This window comes from Cornus florida, unplaced genomic scaffold, assembly GCF_030987335.1.
Source record: "Cornus florida cultivar Cherokee Brave unplaced genomic scaffold, ASM3098733v1 CherokeeBrave_3.0.0_Hap2_Chr10, whole genome shotgun sequence".
Taxonomy (NCBI): domain Eukaryota; kingdom Viridiplantae; phylum Streptophyta; class Magnoliopsida; order Cornales; family Cornaceae; genus Cornus; species Cornus florida.
Genome location: NW_026775580.1, coordinates 99,600,789 through 99,622,847, shown reverse-complemented (window position 1 = coordinate 99,622,847; position 22,059 = coordinate 99,600,789). Strand labels below are relative to the sequence as shown.

Sequence of the window (22,059 nt, the reverse complement as noted above, 5' to 3'; positions counted from 1 at the left end):
CTATCCAGCACGATTTGGAGAGCACTTTTAGGACGACGGTCGGCGAGCAAGAGGGAGTGCTCGGCCAGTGAAGAGCTTAACTGTGGATGGCTCAGCCGTGGAAGACTTGCGACGGCTGGTGAGGGCTCGGCTGTAATGAAGATGGCCTCGGTTGTGGGCAACGAGCTCATAGCACTAAATGCTGATGGATAGCTTGGCTGGATGGAATCGGCAACAATTGGCTCGGTTTACTTCGGAATAGCGGTGACGGGCGCGGCTGACTGACAGCGGCGGTGACGAGTGCTGACTCGTCCGAGTTGGACTCAGTGGTGGCAGAACTCGGATGCGGTGAGCAAGGTTGAGCTTGGACGGTGGAGAGTTGTGTGGTGATGCCGATGACGGACCGACGAGCTTGGAACAGAGAACTCGGCTGTGATGAGGTCAGACTCGGCCGTGGAAACTTGGCGGCGAGCTTGTGGCAACTCAGATGGACAGCTTGGACGGTAGTGAGGACGGGCTCGCAGTAGGCGACGGGCTGGTTCGGCCCGTCGGTGGAAGCGAACAGCCCAGCTGTGGCGATGGCAGTGAGCAGACGGTGGAGGAATGGATTGCGGCTGTGGATGGTTCGGATGTGGGCGACAGCGGGATGGTAATGGGCTTGGCTGTGGGCTTTTGGTGGCTTGATGGACGACGAGGAAGAAGGGCTTACAGGGAATGAATGGGAAGATCAAAAAATTGGAAAAAGAAAGGATTTTTTGTATAAGGGTAATCTGGTCATTTTACATGGTCAAAGGGTAAACATGTACTTTCATCATGTTTAGGGTGTCATTGTTCAAGTTTGCAAACTTGGGAGTGTCTTTGTTCCAAAACCAGTTAAGTTGTATATGGTTGTCAATATGGCAAACTTCAGGGGGTGTTGTCGTATTTAACCCAAAAAATTACTATACATCTGAACTTCTAAGGATCCCGTTTGATTAATTTTTTTTTTTTTTTATAATTATTTTCACACAGAATTTTATTTGGTACTCATTTTTTTTTTTTTTTAAATCAGTTAAAATAAAATCTAAAATTTTAAGATAATGGGTCTTACTTATTTTTTTTTATTGTATTGGGTCCATAAGACTGTGATGATTTACTTTTTATAAATTCAATTCTAGAAATCAAACATATTATGTTGTTGAATTAGTAGTTAGTAGTTCTAAATGTATTAGGCTATTAGCATTTCTGAATATGTTGATTAACTTAGTTTATTGTTGTGTATTTAGATTTTGAAATATGAATATTTCTGTAATAATAAAAAATAAAAAATGTGGAACCTTGAAACTGAACTAAATCGGTGTTTCATGGTTTGGTTTGGTTTTAAATTTTTTGAACCGCTACTAAAAATAATGTACATTGGAAGTTTGACGATTGCTAGGTAATAATTGTAATAAATCAAATATTTTATGATTTAACTAAAATTTTAAAATTATTGAATAGAGCTAACATACAATCCGTATATATTCATTTTTTTTTTCCCATCGGGTTCTCATATCTCTACCAATAGGACACTATATGTGCTCATTACCATATACATAAACAATATTCAAGATATAAAAAATAAATAGGAAAAAAAGATATAATTATATTTTTATATTAAAATATTCGTAACACGTGATTGGTGAGATGCTGGGCCGCCCCTTAGATATTTACGTGACACAGAACAATTAAGTTCAATCCCTCGCTTTAGTACGAAAATCTGTATGCCATACATGGAAAATAATGAGCATGAGCCACTCCTTTCCACTGGTAGAGTATATGACCATAATCCGCTAACCTCATCCTTGTCTGCTGATGATGAGAACGACATAGGTCCAGCATTGAATACGGGACTTCTTTAGAGAATTCTCTGTTGAGTCAAAGAAGCTCTGGTGGCTCGCCGCTCCGGCTATCCTCACCTCCGTTTCTCAATAGTCCATGGCCGCTATCACTCAAGTTTTGGCCGGCCATCTCGGAACCATTGATCTTGCTGCCCTTTCCGTTGAAAACTCTGTCATTGCCGCATTCTGTTATGGCATCATGGTATTATATCTAACTTATCTTTCAATAAATAGGTTTATATATATGAAATTTAACAGATTTTGCATTTTGTTAAAAAAAAAAATTACACATTAGGTGACAAATTCAAAATTAGTCACAAAATCTAAGTCTTCTGCAACAAATATGTTTTTCTGGCTAAAAGTTTTGTGGTTAATGCCACTATTTGTTGTAGTTATATATATGTGGCATATATTTACTTTGTATTGAAATGAATGTATGAAATTAATTAGTCCTATGAAACAGTGGGGATTGGGGAGTGCGCTAGAGACCCTTTGTGGGCTAGCATTCGGAGCTGGTCAGGTTGAAATGCTAGGGACATACATGCAAAGATCATGGGTTATTCTCAACGCTGCAGCATTAGCACTCATGTTTCTCTATATATTCGCAACCCAATTCTTGAAACTAATCAGCCAGACCGCCGCGATATCTGAGGCGGCGGGGACATTCCCATGTGGATGATTCCGCAGCTATTTGCATATGCCATGAATTTTCCACTAGTGAAGTTTCTACAGGCACAGAGGAAGTTCACGGCCATGGCGGTGATCTCGGTGGCGGCCTTAATTTTTCATACTATCTTTAGCTGGCTGTTGATGCTGAGGCTGGGGTGGGGACTGGCGGGTGCAGCGGTTGTGCTGAACGCGTCATGGTGGTTCATTGTGGTGGCTCAACCGAGAAATTAATAGGTACTCTGGGGGCTAGTGGTGTGCAACATCAGCATACGTTTTGCTTATGTGATATACGTTTTGCATATGCCCCAAGACTACTTTCCTCTTTTATGAGATTTCTGGTAAAACTAATTTCACAGTCTTATACAAGTATGCTAGGAATCGCGCCACATTCCCCACTTGATGTGACTTAAAAAAAAAAAAAAAACAGAATAATAATTTCATTGTCCTATTCAAAAAGTAGGCTGTGAATCTCGCGATGAGTTTATTCTCCTTTATTGTTTGATAAAACTTAAAATGATGTATTGAAAATTTTTAAGAGTTTATTTTTAAATGTTAAATTTTTTAAGTGGTAGTAAATTTTGAGACTTTTTTTTTTTATTAACTTTTTGAATTTTAAGTATTTAGTAATAATTAAGTCATTTTAAATTGTTTTTATTAAATATATTTAATTGAATATATATCTAATCTGTTTAGAATTCAACATTGAATTGTGTTATTCCATAACCTTTTTCCTTTTTTTTTTTAAGTAAATGAGTTAAATTTGAACTTCTTTAACTTTGTTAAGTAAATGAAATAAGCTTAAATGATTTACTATTCCACTAATTAACTTTACCAACATTTTTGTGATTGTTAATAGACACGTTAAGTCTAGTGTATTACTCATTTATTAAGGATTGTTTGATATAAAATCAATATTTTTTCATTTGAATTTGGGATTAAAACTAATTCAAACAAATTGAACTCAAATAAGCAAAAAATGCTAATTCAATAGTAATTTATTATCTTTTAAAGTAGAAAGTGAAAGATTCAAACCTTCACACGGCTCAAGTTCAGAGTTTGATTGACCAGCTAGTTTGATTATAAAAAGGTTTGGACTTCAAATTTACAACCATTACAAGTTTTTTGCAGCTTAGAAACGTGGTATTTTGCAATCCCAGTTCTCTTGGCTGGATACTTGAAGAATGAAGAGGTTTCGGTGAATGCCTCTTCTATATGGTGAGTTTTTCCATTTACACTTATTATATCCAACTCTTGTTTTCAATTTCTTCTACTTTTTATGTTCATATATTTTGGGCTTAGAATCATTAACAAGTTTACTTATCAAAAAATTCAATGATTCGCCACAAAGTCCGGCTAAGTATAATAAATCTTTGTTAAGTAAAATTTTAGAGAGCACTAGGAAAACACATCATATGCTTACATAAATAATAACGAAGCAAGAAAGATTATTAAATACAAAGTGATTGTGATAGCGAATTATCATTTCCTCCAAGAGGAGGAGGTCTTGTAATTCTATGAATTTTTCTAGAATACTCTTTTCTTGAATATCATTCAAAGAAGTTTCAGATTGCCTAGTATTATACCAATTTGTAACCCAAAATTCCAGACTTTTATTAAATGAGAGAGAAATCCATCAACGCAAAAATACTATAGATATAAAGAAGAGGAGTGAATGTTTTATTTTTAGCTATTTTTTCATTTGTGAATTGTTAATGAACCCATCTCGTTCGTCGACTCTATGTCTTCGTAGCTTAGCAGTTGAGTTGCTCATAATTATTTTTGGGAGTCCAACTCCGAATCTTCTCCCATTTAATATCTAATGTAACATTCTTGCCTAAAATGAAAAAAAAAAAAAAGAAAAAAAAAGAAAGAAAAGGTGATATTCTACCTACATGCACCACAAAAAGTACTAAAATCATAAACAACATAGGCCCTAATCATAAAAGACAATAGTTACAAAACCGTAGAAGATATAGTAAATAATAAGAATAAACAACATGGGCCTAATCATTAAAAGACGATAGTTACAAAACCATAATATTGTTGCTGATATGTAATTAATATTGTTGAATTTGCAGCACCAACATACTGGGCTGGACAATGATGGCAGCTTATGGATTCAATGCGGCCATAAGGTTTGAAGCAGAAACACCCAAGCTCCATCAAACTTAGCTTTTCTAAGTTCTAACTAACAAGAGATCAGGAGAAAATCAAAACAAAAGATTTATGAAAAACTAGCTTTTTTAAAATTAAAAAAAAAAAAAAAAATTCTTTTATTCAATTTGGTAAGGTAAAAATATAAGGGTAAATTACACTTACATCCTCTATGTTTTGAAAAATTATAATTATATCCTTTCTAATTACGTGTGTGTAACAAATCGATTCCTGTCGTTAGTTTCAGTAATAGTTAAAAATTGGTCAATGCTGATGTGAGCTTTTCTTAGTTTTGTACGAAAAACATGCCCTTCAAATTGCTGTCAAAATACTTTTGTCCAATATTTACTATGCAAAAAGACAATGGTATACCACTAACTAAAGAAAATTAGAAAGACAAAAATGTCACGAGTTGGGAGTATAGTTGTCTTTTCACATAAGTATCGAACATAAGTGTTTTTACAATACTTGAAACACATATTCGTCATATGAAACTAAAAACTTGTCACACCAGTGTTGACTATTGACCATTTGTGGCCATTGGTGAAATTGATGGCAGGGATTGATTTGTTATGCATATGTAACCAGAAAAGAGGTAATAATAATTATCCAAAGTACAGGGAAGATAAGTGTAATAAATCCTAACTAAAGGGGAGGTAAGTTAAATTTATCCAAAAAATAAAAATAGAATTTTTTGCTCACTTGTATGTTGAACAAATGTGCAGTGTAAGGGTGTCAAATGAGCTTAGTGCAGCTCAGCCAAAAACTGCAAAATTCACCGTAACCGTGGTTGGAGTAACTTCATTCTTAATCGGTATCTCCCTTGCAGCCATTCTAATTATCACTCGAAAACAATATACAGCCTTGTTTTCGACTAATACAGAGGTCAAACAGCTTGTATATGAGCTTACGCCAGTGCTAGGAGCATGCATTGCCATTACCAGTGTTCAACTTTCTCTCTGTGGTATGAGTTGATTTTATATAATCCCCCCCCCCCCCCAAAAAAAAAAAAAAAAAAAAAAAAAAAAAAAAAGTGTTCAACTTTCTCTCTGTGGTAGGATTTTATTGATACACATAAGGAGCAATATGAATCGTAGGTATAGTTTAGGGAGATTTTGTGAAATTAACCCGAATTGTAGTAAACATTGAGTTTGTGATACTGCATTAGGGGTGGCCATTGGAGCAGGGTGGCAAGATTTGGTTGCATATGTGAACATTGATTGCTACTATATGTTTGGTCTTCCTTTGAGTCTCCTACAGGGTTTCGCTCTCAACATGGGTGTCCAGGTAATTCACTCTTCATCTTCATTTATTTACAGTAAGAATCTACAATATCCGGTCTGAATATATACTTGAATATATATATATATATATATATGCCATTTTTTTAAAAAAAGAAGTTGCCTTAATTTAAAATGAGACAAAATCTTGTGACATTAATATTTTCAGGGAATCTGGTATGGAATGCTCTTCGGAATGATCTCACAAACATGTGCAATGTTATGGATAATTTATAGCACAAACTGGAATAAAGAGGTAACTATATACAGACATTAAAACCATATGGATATAAAAAATCATTTCACTGCATAAAAATGAGTGTGAACTTGAAGCTTCATAGATATATACTTTGTTAAAAAATGCACCTACATTTAGTGAATGATTTATCAAAGTAAAACTTAATTTAATCTCATACACAATGCAGGCTTCCATTGTCGGAGACAAAATTATACAATGGGGAGGGGATATAGACGGTGCTGACAAGAAAATATGACGATTTATTGTGAAATATGATTTGTTCATGAATTCATTAGAAGTATTAATCTCTCTTGCACAAGCCTGCCGTATATAGACACTGTGTTGTAATTGTAGTGCGTACTACTATTTTTTTTTTGTTCTTTGGTTCTTTCGGGGTGATTAAAATTCCATTAAAAAGTGTAAATAACCCATATATCCAACACTATACTTTGCTGCTAGATTGTAGAGAATTTTCAGGTTGCACATAGAGGAGGGTGATACTTTTCTCCAAAGTTATTACAGGTATATTTTATTTTATTCAAGTATACAAGAATAGGTTGAAGAATGGGCACATTATTACAAGAATTGGGCTTCTGAGTTTAACTTTTTTAAGTATGTTCATGCTGATACTATTATGAAATGCAGTATCTTCCATTGTGTTAAGTCTCATTTGATTTCCAAGTGCGGATCCCTGTTATTCGGTAGATTTCGATTCATCTTTGGATTTCATCTTGAAACAATATAATCCAAAAATGAGAAAAGTGTAACCTTTCAAAAATATATATAGAAAACTAATACTAGAAAGAAAATAATTTTTACTTAGTAATTGTTCCAAATTTTCAATAATTTTAATTTCTAAATTTTTTTTTTTTTTTTTTTAAATACTTTGATTTCACTTTGGCAAAGATATATCATTATTACGCTGTAATGTTATATCATTATTACGCTGTAATGTAACATAGATTAATGGGATTAATGGCCCCCATTAATGGCTTTGGCTGGGCTACATGCCTTGTTTGCCCTATTTGGGCCTTGTTTCTTCCACTTTTGGAATGTTTCTGGGCAAAGGCCCAACATCATGTAATTATAATTTTATATATAGCAGTTGCTTGAAAATTCGAAAAAAAAAATTAAATTAAATTTATATATATATATAGTCTCGTTCAGTTGCTCCCTGTATATACGCAACTTCTATTTCAGTCGTTGAATTTCATCCAATGACTCTGATTTTTTAAGACTCCAAAATCACTCAATTTGAGTGTTTTAAATAAAATAAAACACCTTATTATAAGGAATATTAATAATGAAAAAAATAAATAAATAATTCCACTAAAATTGTTTGGATATAGAAGAGTTAGAGTAGTGAAGTCCTTCTATTACAAAGGAAAAAAAAAAAAAAAAAAACTCTTCCTACACAATTTTTGACAGAAAACTTATAATTTTTTTAATTTTTTTTCCTAACTCTTTTCTATTTATTCATAATTACTAAGAGCATCTCCAACGGTATATTAAATTTTTTTTGTGTAAATCTGATGTGTTAGAGTAGATTTACACAAAAATTTTGTACTAACTATTTTTAGCTCCAACGATTGTTTTATACCTTTTTGTAAAAAAGTATCTCTCAATAACAACCAACCACGTGCCATACTTAATGCCCTACATATCTTTTACAAATATATTTTATTCAGTTTACTTTTTAGCGATTAAACCTCACATCCCAATCCTCCTCAATTAGGAAAAAAATAATAATTTTCCCTTATATTTCACTTTTCCATCCCTCCAATAGCAAACCTTTCACGCCATCGCTGCCGAAAACTTATAACAAATAATAAAAATAAGATAAGTATGTAGAAACTACGTGATTAAAATATATATCTAATATTTGGCTAGTACATATTTATCTCATTAGAATGGAATGAAAAAAGATAAAAAATCTAAAAAAACTTTAGAATTTACAGTATGATTGCAAAAGATAAAGATCAAATGAAAGTGATGAATTAAATTACATTTATTAAAAATATATATAAATAAATAAAAGATGGTCGACCAGTTTTTACCTTGCCGCCAGTTACAGATTCTTCTTTGTTACACCCTAGAAAAGTGGGAAATAAAGAGGCCTAAAGGAATGAGAGAGAAGAAAGAGAACCGTGAGTAGGAAGGGGAAGGAGAGAGAAAATATGCTTACATGGCAGTGTAAAAGTGCTGTGTAAAATACACAACCCTTTTACACATTGATGATGTGGTCGTGTATCTTAATAGACTGCTGGAGATAAAAAAAAATTTACAAATCATATGTGGCAGTGTATATTTACAAAAAAAATTTTTAACAGACTGCTGGAGATACTCTAAGTCCTTCCATATTGTAAAAAAAAAAAACACACAACAACAACAACATTCCTTAACGAAATTGAAAGGATAATTTTTTTTTTTTTGGCTAAGTCTCACTTCTTGTTCTACTCGGTAGAGCGTTTCATAAAAGTTAATATATTGGAGAGAGAATAGTCCTCCTTAAAAAAAAAAAAAAAAAATTTGACTACAACTTGTTGCTTTATAATTAAGCAACAAAGTAGTGTGTCATTTTAAGGATTTTATTAAATTTTTGATGAAACCTAATTTGAATAGGAAAATTGTTATTATAAGGTGTTTTGTTTTATTTAAAACTCTCAAATTGAACGGTTGTTTTATTTTATTTAATACAATCAAATTGAGAGGTTTTGGAGTCTTAAAAAACCAGAAACAAATAATATAATTGTTTTCAATTTCAGTTATTGGATGAAATCCAAAGACTGAAATAGAAGTTGCGTATATTACTCCTTGCACACCAAAGAGCAACCGAACGGGACTGCATATTTATAATTAAACAAATCTCACAAGGTTTAACAAAATACGATTAGAATGTTCAAAATTGAGATTTTCTTTAGTAATTTATATAATGGGTATCAACAGGCCAGTGGCCTAGCGGTACCAAGTGCTTACTTTTCTAAAGGGAGGTTAGGGATTCGAGCTTCGGTGGAAGCATGTGTGTGTGAGTATCAACTAGGAAAAACAATATACATATACAATGGGTAGTTATAAAAAAAAAAATTATGTATAATTAAAAATATTAACATATACTACTATATAATTTTAATATTCCTAAGACTTTTTTTTTTTTTTTGAAAGGTAAAGTGAATTATATTAAGAGAAATAAGGCAGGCTAGCAATAGCTAACCCTAACATAGAGCCCAAAGGCAAACTGTGCGTAAGAGGCCCAATGGAACAACATTCAAAGGAAATCAAAACATGCTAGAGAGAGGCCAAACATAGTGTGTCCAAGCCCAACTCTGCACAATTCAAATTCAATAACCGTTGTTGGACATTGTTGCAATTCCGGTAGTGAAGGAGGAGAACTCCAACCAAATCACAATGATTTCAGATAGCAAGATCCGGTGGTTTCGCTGGAGGTCGTATCACTGACTCAGGTAATTCCCATTCCTCTGCAATTCGCTTCCCGTTGAACGAATCCGAAATTGTGGAGGTTAGCAGCTTCGATCTAATTGTTTGTAAGGTTTGATGGAGAAGAGAATTTGCTGATAGTACATTTTTCTGGAAAATCCTGCGATTACGTTCATTCCATACATGATAGACCAGGGCTGCAAGACTCATCTTGGATATAGAGAAACTATGGAAGGCTGAATTTCCCCGCCAATGATATGATGCCCAAGCAATGAGGTCTGTCCATGATCGAAGAGGGTTGGATGTAGAACCCGCAATGTGCTTGTATAAATGACCACGAGGGTTTGACATAAGGACATTTGAAGAATAGGTGATCATGGCTTTCCAAGTCAGAGTTGCAGAGTGTGCAGAGATGCAACCCATGGAGTAAATGAATGTTTTGGGATAGATGGTTTTGTCCAGACTAGGTGAGTCCAAGTTAGGGTGGAGTGGTGGTGGTTGAAGTGTTTCATGGTATGGGAGATGGCAAATTTCCCAAGACTTGCCAATGGAGATTAATGTATGATTTTAAAAAAATTTCTTATAAACACCATCTTAAAAAAATATCCAACAATGAGAGTAAAATGATCAACACGGTATGAAGAAAATAGGAGCACACTTCTTATTAGTAATTTTAGTCAACCACTGGATATATACCAATGACAATTAGAAATTTTAGTTCAAGTGGAAGATAAGAGATAAAAATATTAATCAAAACTAACACTCTATGAAATAATAAAAAACGATTTTAACAAATTAAATAATTGAGAAATAAATTGTTATTGCATGGAAGCAAGATTAATTATATTGAACTTTTAAGAGCTCTAGAATTAGGGATGAGATTTGGGCAGGTTAGATGTACAATTCGAGCTCGATCTGACATATGTGAAATGTTTAATTCTAACTCAATCCCAACCTTACCTTCAACTTGAGTTAACTAACCCGAGACCAATTCATCTTTATATACATATTTTATTTGATTGGATTAAATTTGGACTTACAACTCAAGTTATAATTTCGAGTTAAAATTCAAGTTACCACGCTACTTTATCATGTCGACATCATGTACATATTGACTTAACGAAACTTTATATTACTTTCTCATTCTTTATGTTTTTAGAATGCACACCATCTACCATTAGGCTTAATTAATGTAAAGACTAAAAGTTAACAATCCTAACATTTTGAAGATATACATATATAGAGTACATATATATATATAAAATATTTAAAATAAAAAATAAAATTATAATTCGGGTTCGGGTTCGATTGGGCTTGGGTTCTTGGCGTCTCAAATCAAGTCCAACCCAGATTAAATATAAATTTAAAATTTTTAAACCAAATTTAACCCTAATTATAAAAATAATTGTTCAAAATCGTAAAAAAACAAGTAACATCTCTGTCTTGTACTCCAAAAATACTTGAAGATATATATATATATCTACCTTGTAACATCTCTATCTTGTACTCCAAAAATAATTGAAGATATATATATATATATATATATATATAGAGAGAGAGAGAGAGAGAGAGAGAGAGTAGCCATATTTTTGGAATTTTGAATACCCTTGTAGACTTGTAGTTGCGCCCTTTGAATGGGCCAGAACTCAGACCTTGACGTAAATCCCAGGACAGCTCCACTCCATTTGCACCGACCTTTTTTCAAGGGAGGTATCCACCGTGAAGGAATATAAAAAATATATAGTACATCTAAAATTCTATGATTAATTTTTTATTTTCACACAACTGAAAATTTTAAATTTATTGGTACTCAATTTTTTAAAATCAGTTAAAATAAGTCACGCTTTCAGTTATTTGAAAACAATTTATTTAAAAAAAAAAAAAAAAAAACAAACAAACCAAACATGCCCTAAATTTTCCATTTAGGTTACTCATGGTTCTTACAATGAGGAATAATTATCTTTTATTATTTTTTCCAGTATATGTAAGAATGATTGTTTTTGGGTAATTTTTTGTACACGAAAGTCAATGAGACAATGATACCAGTTAAAGTCAACGGAATCCGAACTACCTCTTTATTAAAACTTGTAAGCAAACGCAACCCATACGATTCACTAATTGTAGGACAGAAAGTAAGAATGTAAACAGGAAAATAAAAATAAAAAATTGTCTAATTGTAGAATCTTAAATAATCGTGGAACATTATTAATATGATTATTGCATTGACTAAGCACACCAAAGAATTGTTTAACTCCATATAGAATATTAATAATATTATCATAATCATATTATCAAACACATAATAATATACCTAAAGAAAAAATGAGACAAATGGTCGAGGCAGAGAACCACCAACAAGCAAAGAGAAGGGTTGATATTGATAGATTAGAAATCTAGAATATGATGATCAAATGATGATGTATGCATTGATCATAATAATATGAGTAATTAGTTGTTTAATTGTATAAATATTAAAACATATTGAATTGCTTATGCAATAATATATATAACGGTCAAGATTGACAATATGATTGTGACCTTTTAACTAACGAAGATTTTGTAATAAACGGATTAGCTAGAGCAAAAAATTATGATCGCTTAACTTACCCAAAAATCTCTCACACAAACATACATATATGCTCAAACCAATTTAGTTTTGGTAATAAAGGGATTAGAGGAAAAAATTATGATTGCTTAAACCCTAAGTCACAAAAAGTTCGAGAGAGTTTGCGCTAAAACGGTAAAATTTAAGTATTACATAATACAAACGGGAGCAAGAGCGATACTAATTAACAAGAATTGTGTGAGTTAGCTTAAACCAATTTGTATAATGATGCGTACCTTGGACTAATCTTTAAGATTGCTTCCTATACCACTATCATTATTTTGGCCTTCTAAACAAACCAAGTTTTGAAATTTTGGAATGTGACATAAATAAAATTAATTTCAAATTTCATAACATTATACCCCTTTAAATTACTACCAACATTGATTCAAGAAGTCAGTTTATGTGTTATTATTTGGCTCTTCGTTATGATCCTTTACATGCTAAATGTTTTAAGTGCATGGATATTAGTTTAATAATTTTGATAATATCAATGTTAGATGTATATTGATGTGGTTATTTGATATTTTTTTAATGAAATCCAAATACATGGCACCAACGGAACAATTTTGCTAGTGCCTTCAAACGAAATAGAACAAAAAAACAATATGAGATTAGATATTATACTTTTTTAGATCCAATTCTTAACCTCTCTATTAAAAAAATGGAGAATATATATACAGCTCGATCTAAGTTTTTAGTGATTGGATTCTAAAATTATTAGGCTCGAAATTAACATGATTATGGTTTCATAATTTCAAACACAGAAGAGTTAGTATTAGTGCTGAGCGTCATAAATTTCAATTATATCATATAATATGCGAAAAATGGTGCAATTAATACCTTTCTTTCAAAAAATTGCCAATGCTGAAATCATAGCTTGTTCATAATGTTTCGAATGACAATTACCAAAAAAACAATGTTTCTAATGACAATTACCTAAAAAACAATGTTTCAAATGATGCTAGATCGATGACTTAAAATTGAAAAGAAAAGAGAATGCAAATAATAATAATAATAATAATGTTTTTAATTAGGTTTGAGAGGTCCATATCGTGAATGAAGTAGCCATTTTCAATTGGTAAGTAACCTAATTTTGAAAACAAATCCTGCATAAATGCATGATCACACAAACAAATAAGAAACCATATGATAAAAAGCAATTTGAAAACCGATACGTTTCAATTTTTAAACAATTACATAAATTATCAACTAATAAGCAATAGACATAAAAATACTGTGCATTTGAATGATGGATGGGACTAGGCACTATGTTGGAGAAATTTCTACCCATGGTTGGTTTGGTTGGTCACATAGCGGGCTGTCCCACCGACGATCTGTTATTAGTCGCACAACTTTGTTCCGTATAAAAACAGTTATGTTAAACCCTACACGTCATCCAACCGCTGCCACACACACACATATATATATATATATAAATATATATCTCGACAAAGACTCCCGTTTGATGGAATTTTACTTCACGTTTGAGGGAATTTTATAAATAATTGCTCGATAATGGGACATTATATATATTTTGTAACGTTAGGTCAGTGATCTAATGATGTTAAATTTTTTTTTTTTATTTAAAAGAAGTTAGTGTTGAACCTCCGTGAAGATACATACGAGTGAGTATTAATTAAAAAAAAAAATTTATGAGATACTTCAAATGATGTGACACCATCAGTCTTTACAAAAAGTAAAAGAACAATAATATATATATATATAGAGAGAGAGAGAGAGAGAGGCCGGGCCATTGCTTATATAGATCGTGCATGTTGGTGAAATGTGGGGCCACCGTACCTCCTTATATATTTATGTGATACAGATCGAACAATGCTAGTACAAGTTCAATCCATCGCTTTAGTAAGAAAATCTCTATGCCAAACATGGAAAATAATGAGCATGAGCCACTCCTTTCCACTGGTAGAGAATATGACCATAATCGGCTAACTTCATCCTTGTCTGCTGGTGATGAGAACGACATAGGTCCAGTTAATGGAATCCGGTACTTCTTTAGAGAATTCTCTGTTGAGTCAAAGAAGCTATGGTGGCTCGGCGCTCCGGCTATCCTCACCTCCATTTCTCAATATTCCATGGCCGCTATCACTCAAGTTTTCGCCGGCCATCTTGGAACCATTGATCTTGCTGCCCTTTCCATTGAAAACTCTGTCATTGCTGCATTCTGTTATGGCATCATGGTATTATATCTAACATATCTTTCAATAAATAGCTTCATATATTTGAAATTTAACAGGTTTTCTATTTTGCTAAAAAAAAAAAAAAAACACATTAGGTGACAAATTCAAAATTAGTCACAAAATATAGTCTTCTGCAACAAATTTGCTTTTCTGGCTAATGCCACTATTTGTTGTAGTGTATATATGTGCGCATATATTTATTTTGTATTGAAATGAATGCATGAAATTAATTAGTCCTATGAAACAGTGGGGGTTGGGGAGTGCGCTAGAGACCCTTTGCGGGCTAGCATTCGGAGCTGGTCATGTTGAAATGCTAGGGACATACATGCAAAGATCATGGGTTATTCTCAACGCTGCAGCATTAGCACTCATGTTTCTCTATATATTCGCAACCCAATTCTTGAAACTAATCGGCCAGACTGCCGCGATATCTGAGGCGGCGGGGACATTCGCCTTGTGGATGATTCCGCAGCTATTTGCATATGCCATGAATTTTCCACTAGTGAAGTTTCTACAGGCACAGAGGAAGTTCATGGCCATGGCGGTGATCTCGGTGGCGGCCTTAATTTTTCATACTTTCTTTAGCTGGCTTTTGATGCTGAGGCTGGGGTGGGGACTGACGGGTGCAGCGGTTGTGCTGAACGCGTCATGGTGGTTCATTGTGGTGGCTCAGCTGGTGTATGTTTTGAGTGGGACATGTGGTAGAGCATGGAATGGATTCTCATTGGAGGCCTTCAGAAATCTATGGGGGTTCATTAGGTTGTCCCTCGCATCAGCTGTTATGCTCTGGTGAGTTTCTAGTTCATGGGAATTGACACCCCCCAGTTGTCGGCCATAATACTATTAAATTTGATATTGGAAGTCCCAACAACTCAAAAAGAGGGTGTGTGTGAACCCACCACATTCCTTCTTTATGGGATTCCGGTAAAAATTATTTAAAAAGTATGCTAGGAATCGCATCACAGTCCTCTCTTGATTCTTGATGTGATTCCTAAAAAAAAAAAAAAAATTCCTTGTCTTATTGATAAAGTATGCTGCAAATCGTGGACGAGTTCATTCCATTTTAAGAGTGGTGGTAAAATTTTAGAAATTTTTTTTTTAATCAACTTTTTGAATTTTAAGTGTTTAGTAATAATTAAGTCACCAAATTTTTTTTTCAAATTTTTTTATATTAAATATACTTAATTTTATATATATATATATATATCTAATTCGTTTAGAATTGAATCTTGAATTGTGTTATCCAATAACAAATCTATTTTTTAAGTAAATGAATTAAATTTAAACTTAGTTAAGAAAATGAGCTAAGTTTATACACTTTATCGTGTTCGACTCATTAACCTCACCAACATTTTTTTGTTTGTTAATATATAGACATATTGAGTTCAGTCAACATTACTCATTTATGATTGTTTGGATTTAAAATCAGTTTTTTTTTTTTTTCACTTGAATTTGGAGTTAAAACTAGCTTAAAACAAGTTGAAACAAAATTAAGCAAAAAAAACTTATATTTGTACTTGACTCAAGCACCAACTATTATAGTCTAGCGATATCTTACCATCTTTCAAGAAGGTAGAATTTCAAAGATTCAAGTGAAATAGTGAAAATCTGAATTTATTGTTAAAAAATAATAAATAAATAAATAAACAAAAAAACAAACAAACTTAGACTTGACTGAGTTCAAGTTCTGAGTTTGATTGACTTGTTTGAGAACAAAAAGCCAAAGACGGACTAACAGTTTGATGGAATCTTTTACGTTTGGCCTACTTTTTGGGCCACCCAAATGGTATTGATAATTAATTAATTATTTTTTATTTTTTTTTCAACTGGTTGAACTTCAAATCTACAACTATTAAGAGTTATTTATTATTATTATTATTATTTTTTCAGCTTGGAAACGTGGTATTTTGCAATCCCAGTTATGTTGGCTGGATATTTAAAGAATGAAGAGGTTTCAGTGGATGCCTCTTCTGTATGGTGAGTTTTTTCATTTACACTTTATTATATCCAACTCTTGTTTTTAATTTCTTCTACCTTTTATGTTTAAAGTATTGGCCATTTGTAATTAACCTCCCTGAATTACAATTTATCTCCTTAAATTATTAAATTTTTGTAATTAAACCCCGATGTGACATCTCCGACCAATTAATTATAACAAAAATAGTGAAAGATAATTTTATCCCAATGTGACATCTCCGACCAATTGATTATAACGAAAATAGGAAAGATAATTTAGAAGGTAAATATTTTTTGTATATATGTAGAGAACCGTACAAGAGCCTTAGTCCCAAAACCGAGTCCACCAAGTCCAAGTCCGGACCGGGGGAAAACAACCCAAGCCCAAAGTGGGCCAATCAAGCCACATGACCTAATTACAGCCACTCAAACATATAACCTAATTAAGGCCACCATCGAGCTCTCCGCCGATGTCAAAGCCAACCCCGAACCAGCCGTCTCCACCGGCCGAGCACACCGCCGTCGGTGTTCCGACCACCGCCGCAAGCTCAGCGCCGAGCTTCGCCTCATCCACCGATCTCCCCATTCCGAGCTCGCCGCGGCCTCTGTCACAGCAGACAGCATCAAAGCCGAGCTAGCCGCCGCGAGTTCACCATCACAGCCGCCTTAAGCTCTTCACGGCCGTGCCAACAGCCAAGCTCTCCACAGCCGGCCGATTCTTGCCCGCCGTCCATCTCCACCAACAGCCAAGGAATTCTGGAGCACAATGATTCAGAAATTTTCAATTTTGTTTATATTTTATACAATTGACAGTGTTTTATGTTATCTCTTTCAATCTGGAAAGAGATAACTAGAGAGGAAGCCGCCCAAGAATCAACATCGTCAATTTGACGATTTCACCATCGTCAATTTGAGAAGAAGCCGCCTAAGAATCAACATCTTTGGTGACAACAGCTTCGAGCGGAAATTTTTCTGATTTTGATTCCATTTTTGATATATCCCGACAGAAGCTGTCTAATAGCGCAGAGGAATCAGTGTTGTTCAAACTCTGTGGGTTATTCAATTGTGAATGGGTTTGCTTTATAGAGTGTTCTGCTACAATGGACGGCGTCGACGTACGCGATTCCAATTAAAGGTTTGGGGATTTTAGGTTCCGTCGACTAAGACCCTGCAATTTTTACTATAATTCCTTTTGTATCAGTTCGTATCATTTGCTTTCATGATTGTGTGATTTTTTTCTTTTCTTTTTTTGGTCAGAAACCACTGAGCGTTTTGAAGAAGATGATGAACAGTAATTCATAATTATATGTGTGTGTATATATTTGTGTGTTGATGAACAGTGTGTGTGGGTAGGTTGTTGGGATTTAACGGTAATAAAAGGGGCATTGAAGTAGTTCTCAACATTATGAGAGCTAGCATTAATATTGTTGCTGTTATTTTAATAAAAAAGGAGCATTAACTATTGTTGAATTTGCAGCAACAACATACTGGGCTGGACAATGATGGCAGCTTATGGATTCAATGCAGTCACAAGGTTTGAAGCCGAAACACCCTAGCTCCATCAAACTTTGGTTTTCTAAATTCTAACTAACAAAAAATCAGAGAAAATCAATAATAAAAGTATATTTATTTATTTATTATTTTTTTAAAAATCTTTTGTTAAATTTGGTAAGGTGAAAATATAAGGGTAAATTACACTTACCTCACCTCACATGTGTTTTGAAAAATTATAACCTCACATGTGTTTTGAAAAATTATAATTGCCTCATTTCTAATTACATGTGTGTAACAGGTTGACCTCGTTAGTTTCAATAATGGTTAAAGATGATTAATGTTGATGCGACAATTTTTTTAGTTTTATAAGAAAAATATGCCCTTCAAATTGCCAAAGAAAATTAAATTGACAAAAATTTTATGAGTTGGAAGTATAGTTGTCTTTTCACAAGAAGTATTAGAGAAAAATGTTTTTACAACTACTTGAAGGACATTTGTTAAATGAAGCTACAATTTTTTACTACAGCAACGTTGACCACCGTTACTGAAACTGAGAACAGGAATTAATTTGTTATACATATGTAACTAGAAAAGAGTTAATTGTAATTTTCCAAAGTACAAGGAAGATATGCTTAACAAATCCCAAGTTAAGGGGAAATAATTATCCAAGAAATAAAAGTAGAATTTTTTTGCTCACTTTATATGTTGAATAAATGCGCAGTGTAAGGGTGTCAAATGAGCTAGGTGCAGCTCACCCAAAAGCTGCAAAATTCACCGTTACCGTGGTTGGAATAACTTCATTCTTAATCGGTATCTCACTTGCAGCCATTCTAATCATAACCCGAAAACAGTATCCGGCCTTATTTTCGACTAATACAGAGGTCAAACAGCTTGTATATGAGCTTACGCCAGTGCTAGGAGCATGCATTGCCATTATCAGTGTTCAGCTTTCTCTCTGTGGTATGAATTGATTTTAAATCTGTCACGATATATATATATATATATATATATATATATATATATATAGATAACTCTATTCTTTGGTTCTATAATGCCTCATCGTTTTCAATATGAATTATACGTATAGTTTAGGAAGATTTATTGAGTTTGTGGTGGTGCATTAGGGGTGGCCATTGGAGCAGGGTGGCAAGCTTTGGTTGCATATGTAAACATTGGTTGCTACTATGTATTTGGTCTTCCTTCGAGTCTCCTACTTGGTTTCACTCTCAACATGGGTGTCCAGGTAATTCACTCTTCATCTTCATTTATTTACCGTAAGAATCTACAATATCCGGTCTGAATATATACTTAATTGAATATATATATGCCATTTAAAAATAAATAAATAAATAAAATAAAAGAACTTGGCTTAATTTAAAATGAGACAAGTGACATAAATATTTTCAGGGAATCTGGTATGGAATGCTCTTGGGAATGATGGCACAAACATGTGCCATGTTATGGATAATTTATAGCACAAACTGGAATAAAGAGGTAACTATATATATATACATACATCAAAACCATATGGATATAAAAAATCATTTCGCTGAACTTGAAGCTTCATAGATATATATATATATATACTTTGTTAAAAAATGGAGCTACGTTTAGTGAATGATTTATAATAGGAAAAACTTTAATCTAATACACAATGCAGGCTTCCATTGCCGGAGACAAAATTATACAATGGGGAGGGAATATAGATGCTGCTGACAATAACGGGTATGAACAAAATGGTGTGACGGCATAGAGCGCCATGGAACAAGACCATGGCAACATTCAACAACAAGATTACCATTTCTATATTTACTTTCTGATTTCACTGCGGATAAATTATTATTCAAAGTAACAGATCTCTGTAAAATGTAAAATACAGATATGCAATTTCACAGAGTTGGAACAATATTTCTATATTTACTTTCTGTGGTGAACTAAAATTACGGTTATATAATAACACAGTACAAGGTCGTCCATTACCTAGTGTAGCTTCTGCTTGAATGAGTTTTCTACAATTCATCCTAAAATTTAACGTGATACAACTAAATAATTGCAATTATAACAATTTTCACAACATTATTTCAATAATTCATACCAATAATCCCTACCAAATCAGAGAAACAGGGCAAAATTGCAGAGTCTGTGCAAAATTGGAGAATGCATTTTCTTTCCCCAGAAGTCTATGTTTACATGGTAGTTCAAGATTCTCAATATCAGTTAAAGAAGATATTGTGAGGATTCAGGAAAAAAAAAATAAATAAATAAGAAAAAGAAAAAGAAAAAAAGAAAAATCAACAATGGATATATAATAGGTAAGGTAATTCTTGTTTTTGTCAATACTAATGGGCAGATAGGACACCTCCAAAAAGGGAAATATTGAAACTCTAACTAAATTCTTGGTTTAGTTAGAGTTTGGAATGAAATGAAATTGTGAATGAAATAAGAAATGTGATGGTCATTTTTATTTTATTGTTGCAAATATGAAATGATATATGAATAAAATGATAATCACCATTCTAAGTGGTGGTGGTGTTGGAAGACGGTGAAGGATGGCGGCAGTGGTGAAAGGTAGTGGTGGTGATGGAAGTTGAACGGTGATGATGATGGTGGTTTTTGGACATGAAACATGATTTTTTTTAAAAAAAACTTATTTGAGAATTTAATTTATATCAATTTAGATATAGAATAAATTTTCAATCCGAGAGAAACATCAACTTACTTTAAATTTTATATCACTACTCTAGAATGGACATTTTATTTCATTTCATTAAGTGCCATGCTCCATTTGAATGAGACATTTTCCCAGACTTTTTCTCGTTGCGAATGGGACAGAACTCCAGACCGGAGAATGACTAACTTGTAAGTTTCTAACATGACTATATTGTATTCTAAGTTTCTAACCTATTAAAAATCAACAAACTTAAGTCCAAGGACAGGTCCAATCAATCTGCACCGACCTTTTTTTATTTTTATTATTTATTTATTTATTTTAAAAAAAAAAACTGATGCACCGACTTGTTTCAAGGAAGTATAAAGTATCCAGGGGTGAAGAAAATAATCAAATATACATGTAAAATTCCGAGGGTCTGTTTGATTAAATTTTTGAGAATAATTTTTTTTCACATAACTGAACATTTAAAAATTGTAGAGAAATTTGTTTGGTAATCAATTTTTTACTAATTTTAGTATTTTGTGGAAAAAAAACTTAAAATAATGCATACTTTCAATTCTATGAAAGCAATTTACTGTCTTTCAAATTATATATAATTGTTTTTTTAAAAAACTCAACCAACCTAAATATTTCTTAGTCTAAATTGTCTAATTAGTCACAAGCAATAATTATATTTTATTATTTTCTCCTGAAGATAAATGAGTGATTTTTTTTGTACACAAAAGTCAATGAAATCAAGTTAAAGTCAACGGAATATACCCGAACCAACTCTTTAACGCCTGCAACTGCAAGCAAACGCAACCCATGCGATTCTTACGAATATATAATATATATATTTGACTAATTGTAGAATATTAATAATATAATTGTAACCATTCAAAAATAATAATACTAATATAATTGTAGAACATTATTAATTCATCTATTGCATTCACTAGCAGAGCAAAGAATTTTCTAACTGCATGTGCGTATAGAATATTAATAATATTATCATAATCATATTATAAATGGATCATAATAATATGCATTAAAAAAATTTGAAACAAAAGGGTTGAGGCAGAAAACCACCAACAAAGAGAAAGGTTGATATTGATAGATTAGAAATCTAGAATATGATGATCAAATGATGATGCGTAAACGTAATGAGAGTTGTCTAATGTTAAATCATACGATTCTTACGAATATATAATATATATATTTGACTAATTGTAGAATATTAATAATATAATTGTAACCATTCAAAAATAATAATACTAATATAATTGTAGAACATTATTAATTCATCTATTGTATTCACTAAGCAGAGCAAAGAATTTTCTAACTGCATGTGCATGTAGAATATTAATAATATTATCATAATCATATTATAAATGGATCATAATAATATGCATTAAAAAAAATTGAGACAAAAGGGTTGAGGCAGAAAACCACCAACAAAGAGAAAGGTTGATATTGATAGATTAGAAATCTAGAATATGATCAAATGATGATGCGTAAACGTAATGAGAGTTGTGTAAT

General features: G+C 32.8%; 1 protein-coding gene and 1 pseudogene across 2 annotated transcripts; both read left to right on the top strand.

Moving 5' to 3' along the window:
* The first annotated feature begins 1,689 nt into the window (after positions 1-1,689).
* Positions 1,690-6,842, top strand: LOC132276320 (protein DETOXIFICATION 29-like; annotated as a pseudogene).
* Positions 6,843-14,073: 7,231 nt separating this feature from the next.
* LOC132276319 (protein DETOXIFICATION 29-like) lies at positions 14,074-19,849 on the top strand. Of its 2 annotated transcripts, XM_059777694.1 has the most exons (8): positions 14,074-14,420; positions 14,668-15,209; positions 16,311-16,397; positions 17,854-17,910; positions 18,592-18,830; positions 18,995-19,113; positions 19,278-19,364; positions 19,531-19,849. In XM_059777694.1, exons 1-8 carry the CDS (start codon positions 14,100-14,102, stop codon positions 19,621-19,623), a joined length of 1,545 nt encoding a protein of 514 aa, XP_059633677.1. In that variant the 5' UTR covers positions 14,074-14,099; the 3' UTR covers positions 19,624-19,849. The 2 variants fall into 2 exon arrangements, with proteins under 2 accessions (XP_059633677.1, XP_059633678.1); XM_059777695.1 differs by lacking the exon at positions 19,278-19,364.
* Positions 19,850-22,059: the final 2,210 nt, after the last annotated feature.